Source organism: Eubalaena glacialis, chromosome 9 (assembly GCF_028564815.1).
Source record: "Eubalaena glacialis isolate mEubGla1 chromosome 9, mEubGla1.1.hap2.+ XY, whole genome shotgun sequence".
NCBI classification, from domain to species: Eukaryota; Metazoa; Chordata; class Mammalia; order Artiodactyla; family Balaenidae; genus Eubalaena; species Eubalaena glacialis.
In genome coordinates this window covers 102548864-102562447 of record NC_083724.1, presented here as the reverse complement: position 1 = coordinate 102562447, position 13584 = coordinate 102548864, and the positions used below count along the sequence as shown (strand labels likewise).

Below are 13584 nucleotides of genomic sequence, written 5' to 3'. Positions count from 1 at the left end.
CTGATGCCTTCCCTGTCTTAGATGGTGGAGTTTCCTACCAGAAAATCTGAAAAGAAAGGATTTATGGGAAGCAGTAAATGCAGAAGTAAAAGACAATTTTTTTTTTTAAAGCAGATATTCATTTTTAATTAATTAATTAATTAATTAATTAATTAATTATTTTTGGCTGTGTTGGGTCTTCGTTTCTGTGCGAGGGCTTTCTCCAGTTGCGGCGAGCGGGGGCCACTCTTCTTTGCGGTGCGCGGGCCTCTCACTATCGCGGCCTCTCTTATTACGGAGCACAGGCTCCAGACGCGCAGGCTCAGTAGTTGTGGCTCACGGGCCTAGTTGCTCCGCGGCATGTGGCATCTTCCCAGACCAAGGCTGGAACCCGTGTCCCCTGCATCGGCAGGCAGACTCTCAACCACTGCGCCAGCAGGGAAACCCAGACAATATTAATAAACCATAAAAATGGTTAAGTTGGTGCTGGGGGAAAGAGTGGCTTCTGTGTTCTTTAAGCTTTTCTGTACTATTTGAATTTTCTAGCCAAGTGTGCCTATATGTCTATTATTTATTTTTTATGTCACCAGGGATTTTCTGACTAGTGAGACCACAGACTACATTTTTTTTCATTGTTATTTTCTATCAAAAAACAATGCAATACATACCATTTTTAAAAAGGAAACAAAGAAGAATTTCTAATCATGCAGCAATAAAAAACAAAAGAGCACAAACATGCATATATATTTTAACATATTGAGCAGATCAATATGTTAAAATATATAAATGTTTGCATAGTGACCTGAAATAAATAGATTATTTAGTCATAGACCTTTTCATATGCATTCTATAGTAAGTCTTCTGAGAGATGAACTTTAATCTTTCCATCCAGAACTTTGGAGTATCTGAGATTTTGCCCTATTTGCAACAAGTTAGCCTGCCGTTTTCATGGATGCAGGTAGAAGACAGAAGACTTATGGGTCAGAAACAAAGGACTCTATTACTTACTTGGTTACTTATAAACCACTGCAGGCAGCATGGGCATCAGAATATTTGCCTTGGTTCTCCTTGACCCTGAGTCACACAGGGGCTGTGTGGATAGGCCCAGATGGATGCCTGCACACACAGTGGGTTATAATACAAGAGTTCAGGGAATCAGAATCTTTTGGGAGGTAAGCATGCTTGCCCTTACCTCTGGAAGAGGACATTATCTTACAAGGCTGTTTTCTATATAAGCATCCTTGGAAAGGTAAGCTGAGAATAAAGGGCTGTCGGTGCTTCTGTTTGTAAGATGTGCAGAAATGTGAGAAACCCATGGAGAATTGTCTTACCTCTGCTCTGACTAACACACAGCCTTTTACTTTTCTTATGAAATGGCAATTGTATGTTGCAAAGGACTTATTTCACATTTACTTAAACTTAGTTTTCAAATTTATATTTCTTTGTCCTATTCTAAGATTAACTTCTCTTGTGTAAGAGTTAATTTTGAAATTACAGTGTGAACCGTATGACCCTAATCATTTTGGTTTAACAGTATTGCTAACTCAAATTTAAAATGCTGAGAAAAAAGCATCTCTATTTTGTCACTAAAACTACCAAAACAGCTTTAAATACACAATTAGTTTAAAAGCAGCTGTTTGATCTTGACATTTTTTTTTTTAAAGAGCTTTTTGATGTGGACCATTTTTAAAGTCTTTATTGAACTTGTTACAATATTGCTTCTGTTTTATGTTTTGCTTTTCTGGCCTTGAGGCATGTGGGATCTTAGCTCCCTGACCAGAGATTGAACCTGCACCCCCTTCATTGGAAGGCAAAGTCTTAATCACTGGACCACCAGGGAAGCCCCGATCTTGACATATTTTTAAACATATTTGGCTAAATCCTATTTAACACTTCCTCTGAAATCGGAATTGTGACAAACACTGTAAGAGAGCTACTATTTTTTGCATAAATTAGAGCAAAATCTTGTGGTAGTAAGTATGTTTCCCTTATAAACACAGTGTAGGATAAATCTAAATATTCTGATTTGAGAAGAAAATTTTGAATGGAGGAATTTTTCATTCCACTGTTGCAAGATTGTCTACTTTTCCCTAATATTAAAATGGACAGTTATCCTCTTGAAAGAGGTTAAAAATCCATACGGAATGTCTCAGAAGGGTTTAGTTGTTCAGTGGCTTTCACTCTCCCTCACAAATTATTTAAAAATGGAATTTTTGTTCAAGATGTCTACCATTAGCGTGAAATTTATTTTCCAGTTTTATTGAGATGTAATTGACACATGACATTGTGTAAGTTTAAAGTGTACAACATAATGATCTGATATATGTATATATTGTGAAATGATTACCACAATAAGTTTAGTTAACAAGCATCACTTCACATTGTTACACATTCTTTTTCTTGTGATGACAAGTGTGAAGTTTGATGCCTACCTGCTTCTCTTCTTTTGGACTTTGGCAAATCTAAGAATTAATCCTACCGCACATAGCCTATACTAGTCTACCAAAATCTAACAGTTAGTAAAGACATTAACACATTTTTTTATTTGTATGTTTTATTGAGCACAAGATAATAATCTCATTCTCAGAAGCAATGAAATCACCGAAAGAGCCAAATCTTGAGAAAGCCTCGTAGAGTTGCCCTGTTACTAGATAAAGCGCTTGGAATATATAAGTATGTTGTGTCACACGTCTTCCTGTGACCTGTGATTGTTACTTGAAAGTGTGGAAATGCAGAACAGATCTCCTGTTATTATGAAAGGCCCATCTGTGACAGGTGGAAAGGAGGATGCTATGTTAAGAGCTTGTTCTGTGCAGTTCTCATGGAGGTAACTTGTGTCCTATAGGGAATGTCTCCAGGCTGCATTCGCTCTGGGTTCTTTGCCTCTGGCAGTTCTCCGTGATCACTCCTGTATTGGGGTCCCCCACGCCACTCCCAGGCTCCATGATTCACTGGAAGGACTCATATGAATCAGCCTAGGGTTATATTCACAGCTGTGATTTATTACAGCAGAAGGACACAAAGTACAGTCAACAAAGGAAAAGGCAAGTGGACCAAAGTCTGGAGGAAACCAGAGGCAAGCTCCCTCGAGTCCTCTGCCAGTGGAACCACACAGGACACGCTTAAGTCCTCCAGCCATGAGGACAACATGTGTGAAATGTTGCCAACCAGGGAAGCTTAGCCTCAGCCTAGGAGCCCAGGCTTTTATGGGGGATGGTCATGTAGGCACCCTCTCCCTGGTACATATCAAAATCCCAGATTCCAGAAGGAAAGCAAGTGTTCAGCACCAACCATATTGTTTGCATAAACATCTTAGGCAGCAGTGAGTCACTCTTATCAATTCTGGGAGTGGTGAAAGCCCTCCCAAAATCCAGGTTCCTAGACACCAGCAAGCCTTTCTCAGGATGGTGACTCAGGCCTGCGATGTTATCACTGTTATCTCTTTTGGTTCTGATTTTTTTTCTTCCTTTCCTTCAGTCTTTCTTACCTTGGAGCTTTCCTTCAATCTTATATTCTATTATTTTAGTAAGATGATCTGATTTAACACCCTTAGTTTCTTACATGAAAATACCAGCATGGTCCTGTGCTAAGGTGGACAGAACACACCAAGTCCTTCTGAAGCTCTGGAGGCTCTGCTCCTGAGGAGGGCACGACCAAGGCCCTTCATTCATTAACTAAGAAATGGTCATTCCCTAGTAAGGCGCTTAATCTGTCACATTTCAAAAATAAGTGATGCCACATTTCAAAAATAAGGACTCAGGGTAATTTCCCTGAGTCCTTAAGAGTGATGACTCATAGAGGACACCTCTGAACTGGCCCTCTCTATAGGAAAAAACAAGGAGCCTGCACTAGAAAGAATGGAAAGGCCTAGAAATGACCAATTGGCCCTGAAAATTGAGTCAGTTAACAAGTGTCTGTTAGGCACGGACGGTGTGGAATGTGGTTAAGGATGGTCTGAGTTAGCTAGGAGGTACCATCGTGGTTCTTCTCAGCCACATACTCTTCCGGGGATTCAAGTGGCAGACACAATTAAACTTGAAAACTTCCTGAATTTCAACAATGCCACCGAGTGCCTTCTGCTTGCCAGAACTAGACCGGTCAGTGATGGTCTGAGGAGAAACTTAAACTACTTTGGAAATAAGGCAGACTTAGAGAGTGGTAGCGAACATTGCACCCACCTAGCATACAAACCTTGTGAGACCCTGAGGGTCATGAGTATAATGGATTGTGGCTGAGCCATAAGGGACTCACTGATCCAAGTCACTCAGCAAGGCCACCACAGGCCAATCCAGAAGCTAAGAGTATTATTTTCCTCGGGCTGCAGTAACAAAATGCCACATTCAGATGGTTAAACAACAGAAATTTATTTTCTCACAGTTCTGGTAGCTAGAAGTCCCAGATGGAGGTGTTGGCAGGGTTGGTTTCTTCTGAGGCCTCTCTCCCTGGCTGACAAATGACTGTCTTCTTGCTGTGTCCTCACATGGTCTTTCCTCTGTGTGCACGCTTCCCTGGTGCCTCTCTGTGTCCAGATTTCCTCTTCTAGTAAGGACACCAGTCAGATTGGATTAGGACCCACCCTAATGGCCTCCTTTTACCTTAATCACCTCTTTAAAGACCCTTTCTTCAAATACAGTCACATTCTGAGGTACTGGGGGTTCGGGCTTCAACATAACAGTAGGTTAAAGGAATTCCCTACCATTTGAAGTAGTTTAATGTTGAACTAAACACATATTGGTATCACTTTAAGTCAATGGAACTTCTTAATGAGAAATCTTCCTAAATTTTGTACAAATGACCCAATTTGCATATTACTATTTTCAACATATACAGGAGGCCACTGGGTTAGTACTATTCTCCCAGTAGTCCTAAAACAGTCTAGACTCACAGTTAAATACTTTAATTCCTTTAATTTCATTAATTTATTTAATTCCTTGAAGCTGCTAATAGAATATGCCCACTACCCAGCACTCATTTGAGGCATTCCTTATAACACTAACCATACTTCATTTTCTTCTTTTGTGTTACTCTTGAAGTTTAGAAGCCAATTCATTTGTCAGAACTAAATTTGTGCCATGTATCAAATAACATACTTTTATTTGCAGTGTTCTAGTATTGTTTTCAACAGCCATATATTGATTTTGAGACAGGCTGGGACCTGGGACCCTTTGCTGGGACCTGGGGCCCTTTGCTGCAGTGTTGCAGTGCTTGCACCTCGACACACCTCTCCTCGAGCAACAAAATACAGAGAAACTGTATGGGACTAAAAATAACGATGTGCATGCCCAGTTGGGGCAAATTCTGGACAAAAGATACAAAGAGACCAAAAAACCCAACTGCCACTTTTGAAGAGCCCAGAGCAAAAGCAAGGTACTGAGCCTGCCCCCTGCACGCAACACCACCTAAGCGGTGGGCAGACCACCTAAGCCACCCTTCTGGCCCGACCCCTGGACACACCCCTACCCTCACGCCATATAACAGGGGTCCCCAACCCCCAGGCCGCAGCCTGGTAGGAATCAGGCTGCACAGCAGGAGGTGAGTGGCAGGGGAGTGAGTAAAGCTTCATCTCCTGCTCCCCATCGCTCACATTACCGCCTGAAACATCCCCCCACCCCACCCCCTGCCGGTCCGTGGAAAAATGGTCTTCCATGAAACCGGTCCCTGGTGCCAAAAAGGTTTGGGGACCACTGCCATATAAGGAGCAAGCTCGCCCTCCCTTAGGGAGCAAGCAAGCAAAGGGACCTGTTATTTGTTCTCGCTCCCCCCTGCTGCAGCAGGGGCCCCAGTAAAGCCTTGCCTGAGTTTCTTGTCTGGCCTTTGATCAATTTTTATTGTTTAAGGACGCCAAGAACCCTGGTCGGTAACAGTTTCAAAATATGGTCTTGATGTCCTTGGAAGTAATTTTTTTCTGACTTTTTCTCTGTTTTCAACATTTTTGCCAGCAAAAGATATGTTCCCAGATGTCTTCTAAAATGTTTTCTTCCTGATCATTTAGAAAGATTGGGAAAGAAAGAGTATTGAGAAACTTGAGCTGTACTTTTGCTGCACAGGAAGGGTGAGCTGTCTTCCATCCTAGATTAATAATATTTCAAGCAGGAGGGAAAAACAAAAAAAGTAAAAGCCTATAACTTTAGCAATGTGTTTGAAAAATACTTGATTTCAATAATATTTGTATCATGCTTACGTTGCAGCTGTCTAAACAATACAGATAACAAAAGCATGTCAATTAAAAGCAGCATTTAGGACCCAGTTTCACAGATCTGCATTGGCCCTGGGTTTTGGATTATTTCAGGGCCAGGCGCTGTGAGTTCCTGTGTGGTGTAGTTGTGCTCAGCCATGGGGCAGGTGGGTCCCCTCTTGCTGTAGGAGAAGGTGGTGGGACACACGGAGATGGTTGTCTCTTTCTGCTTTTGACTCTCGTGACTTGCTTCCACCAAGAGGCCATAAACCCAAACTGGAAATACTGATGAAGTGCATACTTTTTCCAACACATTGACCACCACTTGAGATTTTCATGGCGGAATATATTACATAAATGTCTGGAAAGCAAATATTTTAAGTGCACTTTAGGTAGATGTTTGCTTACTTTAATCAAGCAGAAGGAGAGATTATTCTTTTACCTTCTGGAGCGTGTTGAGGTAAACTTATCTACACAAGGGAAAACTTTAGCGTTCACCTGGTACAAAGCACCCGCATCCGGATAAACTGAGGTTGTTACCAAATCCAAGCTCGTTTTGCTCACCGCACAACAGGCCAATAAATCAGAGATGACACATTGAGGGAAAGAATACGATTCGGAAAGCCAGCAGACCCAGACGATGGCAGACTAAAGTCTCAAAATAACCATCTTACCGGGGTCTGGATGCCAGTTTCTTTTATAGCACAGAGAGGGGGAGGAGATGAGGAAGTAAGGTAAAAGGGCCATAAGTTTTGCGAATATCCCCTGGAATGGCCAGCCTCAGGGAGGGGCTGTGTTAATTTCTTCTTAATTGCATCCATCCACAGATGGACAGAGTCCAGATGTTTCCCTGAACAAAGGCACTTTGGTTTAACATTCAGGCAGAGGGGCAGGGTTCCCCGAGCCAGGCCATTATGTATAGACAGTATCCTTTTAGTGAACAAAAGCAACAGGAAGCAAAGGTTAAAGTAAAAGAAACAGATTCAACGTGTAGTCAGATTTGGTTCTTCCCTGTAACAAGGTCTCAAAGAGTGACTCACTCCAGGTCACATATTTGGCATTGCAAACTGTGTAACTGAATTTTTAGTTCACTCGATAAAACTGAAGTGAAAGGATACTTTCCTCAATTTTATTCATGTATAAATGTTGTAGTATTTTGCAGTTCAAGAATATATTAAAAATAATTAACAAGACCATTTGCTTTAAAGCAATTTAGTACAACTTTTTCATTGTCTAATTATGGGAAGTAATTTTAGTATACTTTTTCATGGTCTGTGAACCTCTGGAAATAACAGGAACAGAGTATTATTATTTTTAACAATAATACTTATTACTGTTCCCACATTACTCATGAAGAAGCTGAGAGTTGGGAAGATAAAATGTTTTGTCTAAGATCTTCACGGTCCAGCAATTAAAAAGGCCAGAATTAGAACTTGGGGATTTCTGTGTGCCCTTTTAATCCCAACAACATCCTACCCCTTACCTCAGAGGTGGTAAAATATTCTTTTTTTTTTTTTTTTTTTAATTTTATTTATTTATTTATGGCTGTCTTGGGTCTTCGTTTCTGTGCGAGGGCTTTCTCCAGTTGCGGCAAGCGGGGGCCACTCTTCATCACGGTGCGCGGGCCTCTCACTATCGCGGCCTCTCTTGTTGAGGAGCACAGGCTCCAGACGCGCAGGCTCAGCAATTGTGGCTCACGGGCCCAGTCGCTCCGCGGCATGTGGGATCCTCCCAGACCAGGGCTCGAACCCGTGTCCCCCGCATTGGCAGGCAGACTCTCAACCACTGCGCCACCAGGGAAGCCTGGTAAAATACTCTTAACAGTGTGCTTGAATTATGAATCCCTGATTTCCTAGTGACAGAGAGTAGAGACAATCTTCATTAATTTTTAATGCATTGAGACCTATTGCTATAAGCAGTGCCTCTCACGTTTTGAAGTAAAGAATTGATGTAAAAGTCTTTCTTAAGTCACAAATACTTCAAACTTAAACTGATAAATGCATTACAGGCATCTTGAAGGTCGTTCAATACAGCATTGTGATGACTCAACATTACACCAGAAACCATGGCTTCATACCGATCCTTTCTCATGATTGTTTAGATGCCACTGATGTGATTGCTAAACAAGCTAAATGAGGACTTGGCAGCTTTTCAGAAGCATCATCAATTTCTAAATAAATTATTTTGGAAATACATTTATAGCATGTGAGTGGACCACAAGCCACAGACTCTAGTCACTTTCGCACGTAGCTAAAAAACATGCTTGTAGAAACTGAAAACTTTATCAAACAATATTTGTTCTTAATAGTGGATAAAACGTTCATTTGTGATGTCCTTAGGCTATTGACTGTTGAGTCTACATCAAACTAAAGTGGTTCTGGTGATCAATAGTGGGGAGAGTTTTGTTGCTTTGTTTTTTTAATTCTGTAATAGCTAACAGAGGAATGCTATAAAGGAAATGGCTAGATTATAAGCCTATAAAATTCCTTACACTAACTCATCAGAATTCCAAGATAGAGAGTCTTGTTCCTACTTTACACATGAAAATGCTGACTTCCCCAAGGTCACAGAGGTAACAAGATAGAGAAGGATTTTCTGGAAGCTGGTTGCCACAGGTTAACTCTGTATGGGACGGCCTAGTCCACTGCTGAAACTCTGAACCTAGAGTAGGGCTGCTGAGGAAACACTGGTGTCTCTTCACTTCCATGGAGGACTTTTCTTCCTGTTTCTACGAGCTTCATTTTTCCACTTGTTAGAACAAAGCAAGAGTGGGCCTTTGTTCCCGACATTCTATGCTCAGCCTGTACATTTACGTCTGTTCTAGAAACACCAAAGCAAAATTATATAATCCAAATAATAGATTATGCCACATTTTTAAAAGATAAACATTAGCTTAGTAAAAAATATGAGATTATTTCAGTAATAAGCTCCAAATGTCTGAGTGGCATGCTAGTAGAGATCCCTTCTACTCCAAACTCATTTCATTTAAATTTCTGTATCTTTAAAGAAATGTATCATTTATTTATATTCAAAGGAACTATTGATAGTTCTATATAGGACAAAAATAATGTAATTTCTTGAAATTAGAATTAATTAAGATAATCACATAGGTATACATATATGTATACATAGGTACATACATTTCAAATATTTGATTGTGATTAAAATCACATATAATGAATGTTTTGTGTGCAGATCTCAGAAGTTGTAGAGTGTGTTCTTCATCTCCTCTATTCATATACTATTAACATCGATTATTCTCACCTGAAATATTTCTTGAAGCGTACTGTCTGTCTCAAAAAAAAAAAGAGTATTCTGCCTTAAATTTCATTAAAACAAAAAGAGAAATTCCTTTTGCTGTAGGGCATTGTCATCACACCAAGCTGAAGTACAGTTTTCAGAGTTTGTATTCAATAAACAAACTACTTCAGAAAGAAGTAATATTATATAAGGAAAATAAAACAATTTAAGTAGCATTCCTAGGAAATAATTTCATTATGTAGTTTATGCTGAGGTTTACAAGTTTTGTCAGCTACTAAAATAAATATCAATTTTACTTCTTACCTTGAATTATAACCTTAGAATTGCAGCAAATGTAAGAGGCAATGTTCCTCTCCTGACTGTTTATCTGGAGGTCTTGGACATTGAACCGGAGATTAAATGTAAAGACGGGATGCAGAGTCTGACAGATGAGCTCTCTCTACCAAATGCACCAGTAATAACCAAAACACCAGCCACGGCCACAAGCACAGCATCCACCACTCCTGGAGCATTTACCTCCAGGTGGGCAGTGGGTGGGTTACATTTCAGACATTATCTCACTTAATTAGTACTCAAATCTTTAAAGTAGGTTTTACCAAACTGGTTTTGTAGACGAGGGAACTGTGACTTGCAGCAGATATTACCAGCTTAAGGCCACGCCCTAGGCAGCGGTGGAGCTGGGAAAATGCTGCTTCTACCCACATCAGCCTGGGGTCCAGTGTAAAGATAGGGAGTGGACATTCTTGAGTTCTTCTTTGGAGCATAGAGGCAGTGAAAAGAGCTTACCTGATATTGGCACAACGGTTGTTAACACTTGAAAGAAAAGATGATGTAGGTCAAAGATTTCACTTTCATTGAACAAGAGAAATGATTGAGTGCCTCCATGGTGGTGTTTCATTCATTAACCAAGAAGTTTGTTCTAACACGTGAAAAAATGAAGCTCGTAGGAACAGGAAGAAAAGTCCTGCATGGAAGCGAAGAGCCACCAGTGCTTCCTCAGCAGCCCTACTCTAGGTTCAGAGTTTCAACAGTGGACTAGGCAGTCCTATGCAGAGTTAACCTGTGGCAACCAGCTTCCTCAAAATCCTTCTCCATCTCGTTACCGCTGTGACCTTGGGGAAGTCAGCATTTTCATGTGTAAAGTAGGAACAAGACTCTCTATCCTGGAATTTTGATGAGTTAGTGTAAGGAATTTTATAGGCTTATAATCTAAACATTTTCTTTATAACGTCTGGGACATGCACTCTCATTACATTTGAGTTTTCTGGGTTTTTTTAGTTCCATCTATTTATACCAAGGAAATCTCCCTGGTGGTCATGATTCACAAACTTGATTACTGGCTTTGTTTGGTCTGGTTGTTAAACCTGGCTCAGCATTTCACAAAGCTAAATAACTAGGCAAGCATCATTTTTGGTAGAACTAAAGAGTCTTGCTCCTGGGCTGCGTAATTATATCTGGCTGTTTGTATTAACTGCATGGCAGGTAGGTGGGTTTGTCCCCCTAGTGCAAGTGAGCATGAGAAAGCATCGACCCCTTTTGTTCCCTAATTTTATTACTATTAAATGGAGAACTATTATGTGAACACCTTTGACTTCTGGATAATAAAAATTTGTGAAATCAAGGAGTGCAGAACTTGAAGGTGACCCATCCAAAAATATACTACATTTTATGTTTTCACTGTGGATTCCAAAAAATTGGTGAAATTTAGACAGTTTTTACATTTGACAGTAGATTTCAGCAGAGACCCATACCTGAGAGCCCTTACTCTGTTTTCAGAGCTTAAACTGGTCAGGTCTTGGATGGGGCAACGTTTTCTGTTAAGATGCTATATGTACAGCAACATCATGCATTCTTTGTTTTCCCTTCTTGCTGATATTTACATTAAAAAGAACACCATGAAAAAGAAGTCACATTCCTTATAACAAGTTCCTTTGCTCTCATGCTGACCCCTTCTAGCATGAAGCCAAATGACTGCGGCTAAGAAAGCACACCTCTGTCTTGTAGCAGGTGGCATTGATATGTTTCTCCCAAGCACCCCCTAAATGCTGATGACTTGGGGCAGCCTGACAACACACAATGAACACAGGGATTGAAATCCAAAGCCCCAGGATCTTGTCCTGGCCATGCTGGATAATAGCTGTCCTGCCTCCACAGAATCTTTTCATTTTCTCAGGCTTGAGTTTTGCATTTATAAGTTACGGGTTTTGAACTAGAACGCTGATCAGGTCCCCCCCCAGCTCTCAAATTTTTGGATCTAGGATTCTTATCACAAAACCTGCAGGTTACCATTGTGCTTGATTGTCCTGGATGTGAGGCTGCTTGTGAGTGTCTTGACTGCTTGGAGGTTAGGAAATGATTTAGGGGATGAGTAACTTTCTAAAAGCAAGCCTTCAAAAGTAGCAGGTTTATAGCTGCTTTAATTTTGCCATTGAAACTTAAACTACCCTGCAAATAAGGAAAATTTAGATGATGGTCACTAATCCAGGCATTGAAGAGGTTGTCACATCCCTCTTTAAATGTTAGCAGAGTTTCTCAAAAGCAAGCATCCATTTGCATATTAACAAAATGAAGCATTGATCACTCATTAGCATGTGAGGTGACAACAGGAAGACGATATTCTGCAGACACATTGACGCCTTTCTCCATTTTCTCCCAGGGTTTTCCAGGAAACACAAATGCAGACAGCGTGGTGCACTACAGACTCCAGCCTCCCTTCGAAGCCAGATTCCTGCGCTTCCTCCCCTTAACCTGGAATCCCAAGGGCAGGATTGGGATGAGGATTGAAGTGTATGGATGTGCATACAGTAAGTGGTGTTTATTCCCCGATGGAAATTGATGACGGAGTGATGTGTTCTAAACACCAAATTGAAAACTGAACTTGACTTCTTCAACCTTTTAAATACCTGTGCATGTAGAACTGGGTTTATGGAAAGTCTTGATAATATTATAGTTATTTTAAGGTTGAATTCAGAGGAGGACCTGAAATGAGCCTTAGAATCTTAGATTCGCAGAGCTTAGCAGAATATCTGTTTCATAGCAGGCAGTTCATAAAATGAACAAAGTTCAAATCAAGAACAGTTACTTACTGTGATTGATGGTGCTGTCTTCTGACACTGGGATGATCCTCCTGTGGGAAAACAGGTGAGTGCAGGTGTCCTTGTGTTCCCTGTTCCCCATGATGACTCACTTTTCCCTCTACTTTACTTGCATCGCTGTGGAACCTTCTTTTGAACATCATTTATGTATTATGTCTTCCCTCTTTTCCCCACTGATGATAAAAGTAAAAGAGCTGGCAGCCAATGTGAGCATAAACATGAGCATAAAAGCATTCAGTGAAATATATAGGGGATCAACTCTACAGCTGCCATTTTGGAGGTCCAGAATATACTGGTATTTCTTAAATTAACACAAAAAGAAAAAAATAATTTAAAAAACAATATTCTAGAAAACTGGAGAATAACCCAAAGAATAAGTTGGATGGGAACATCTTGGGTTTTTGGTCACACCTCATTCTGTACCTGATCAGAGCATTAACTTTGCAGAAAAGTGTAACCATAAGATCTACCGTTTACAGGATATTTAATGTGTCAGATCCTACCTCCTACAGACATTTTCTCAATCAACTCCCACACCAACCAAATGAATTCAGTATAGTAGTAATCTCACTGCTTCAGAGAAAGAAGAAACTGAAACTTGGAGAAATTAAGAAGTTTGCTGGAGCCATTACATATTGAATCTAAGATTTAAAACTATCTGTCTTTTTTCCTAATTTTGTTTTCATAACTACCATACTATTCAGACATTGATTTCTTTATTCCCTCACTTGTCATATATGAATTTATTTATTTGCAGAGAACTGTATTGGATGTGGGGGATGCTTCTAAAATTATCTATTTCTTTGTCAGGATTTTATGAGAAGTCATAAAATTGTACAAAACAAATATAAAATGTTGTAACATGAACATGGGGCATGGGGAAGAGAGTATTCAGTCAGTTGGGTGGGAAAAGGAACCTTTCCAGCAGTCGGTTTTCAAAGTAGAAGGCATGGGCAGTGAGACAGGAGGCAGGGATGGTGCTTGTAGGAAGAAACAGCATATATAAATTGTGGGAGCAGGAATTTAGTGTTCTCATGGTACAGGGATGGGGGTGGACATGCGTTGTTGAATAGC

At 40.4% G+C, this 13584-nt stretch overlaps 1 protein-coding gene across 4 annotated transcripts in view; it reads left to right on the top strand.

The window, feature by feature from the left end:
• LOC133097486 (contactin-associated protein-like 3) overlaps positions 1-13584 on the top strand; it is a 149045-nt gene that overhangs the window by 32763 nt on the left and 102698 nt on the right. For all 4 annotated transcript variants that reach the window (XM_061199366.1, XM_061199367.1, XM_061199365.1 and 1 more), the window contains exon 2: positions 12072-12219. In XM_061199366.1, the coding sequence (XP_061055349.1) occupies positions 12072-12219 (148 nt within the window). The remainder of the gene's footprint in view (positions 1-12071; positions 12220-13584) is intronic.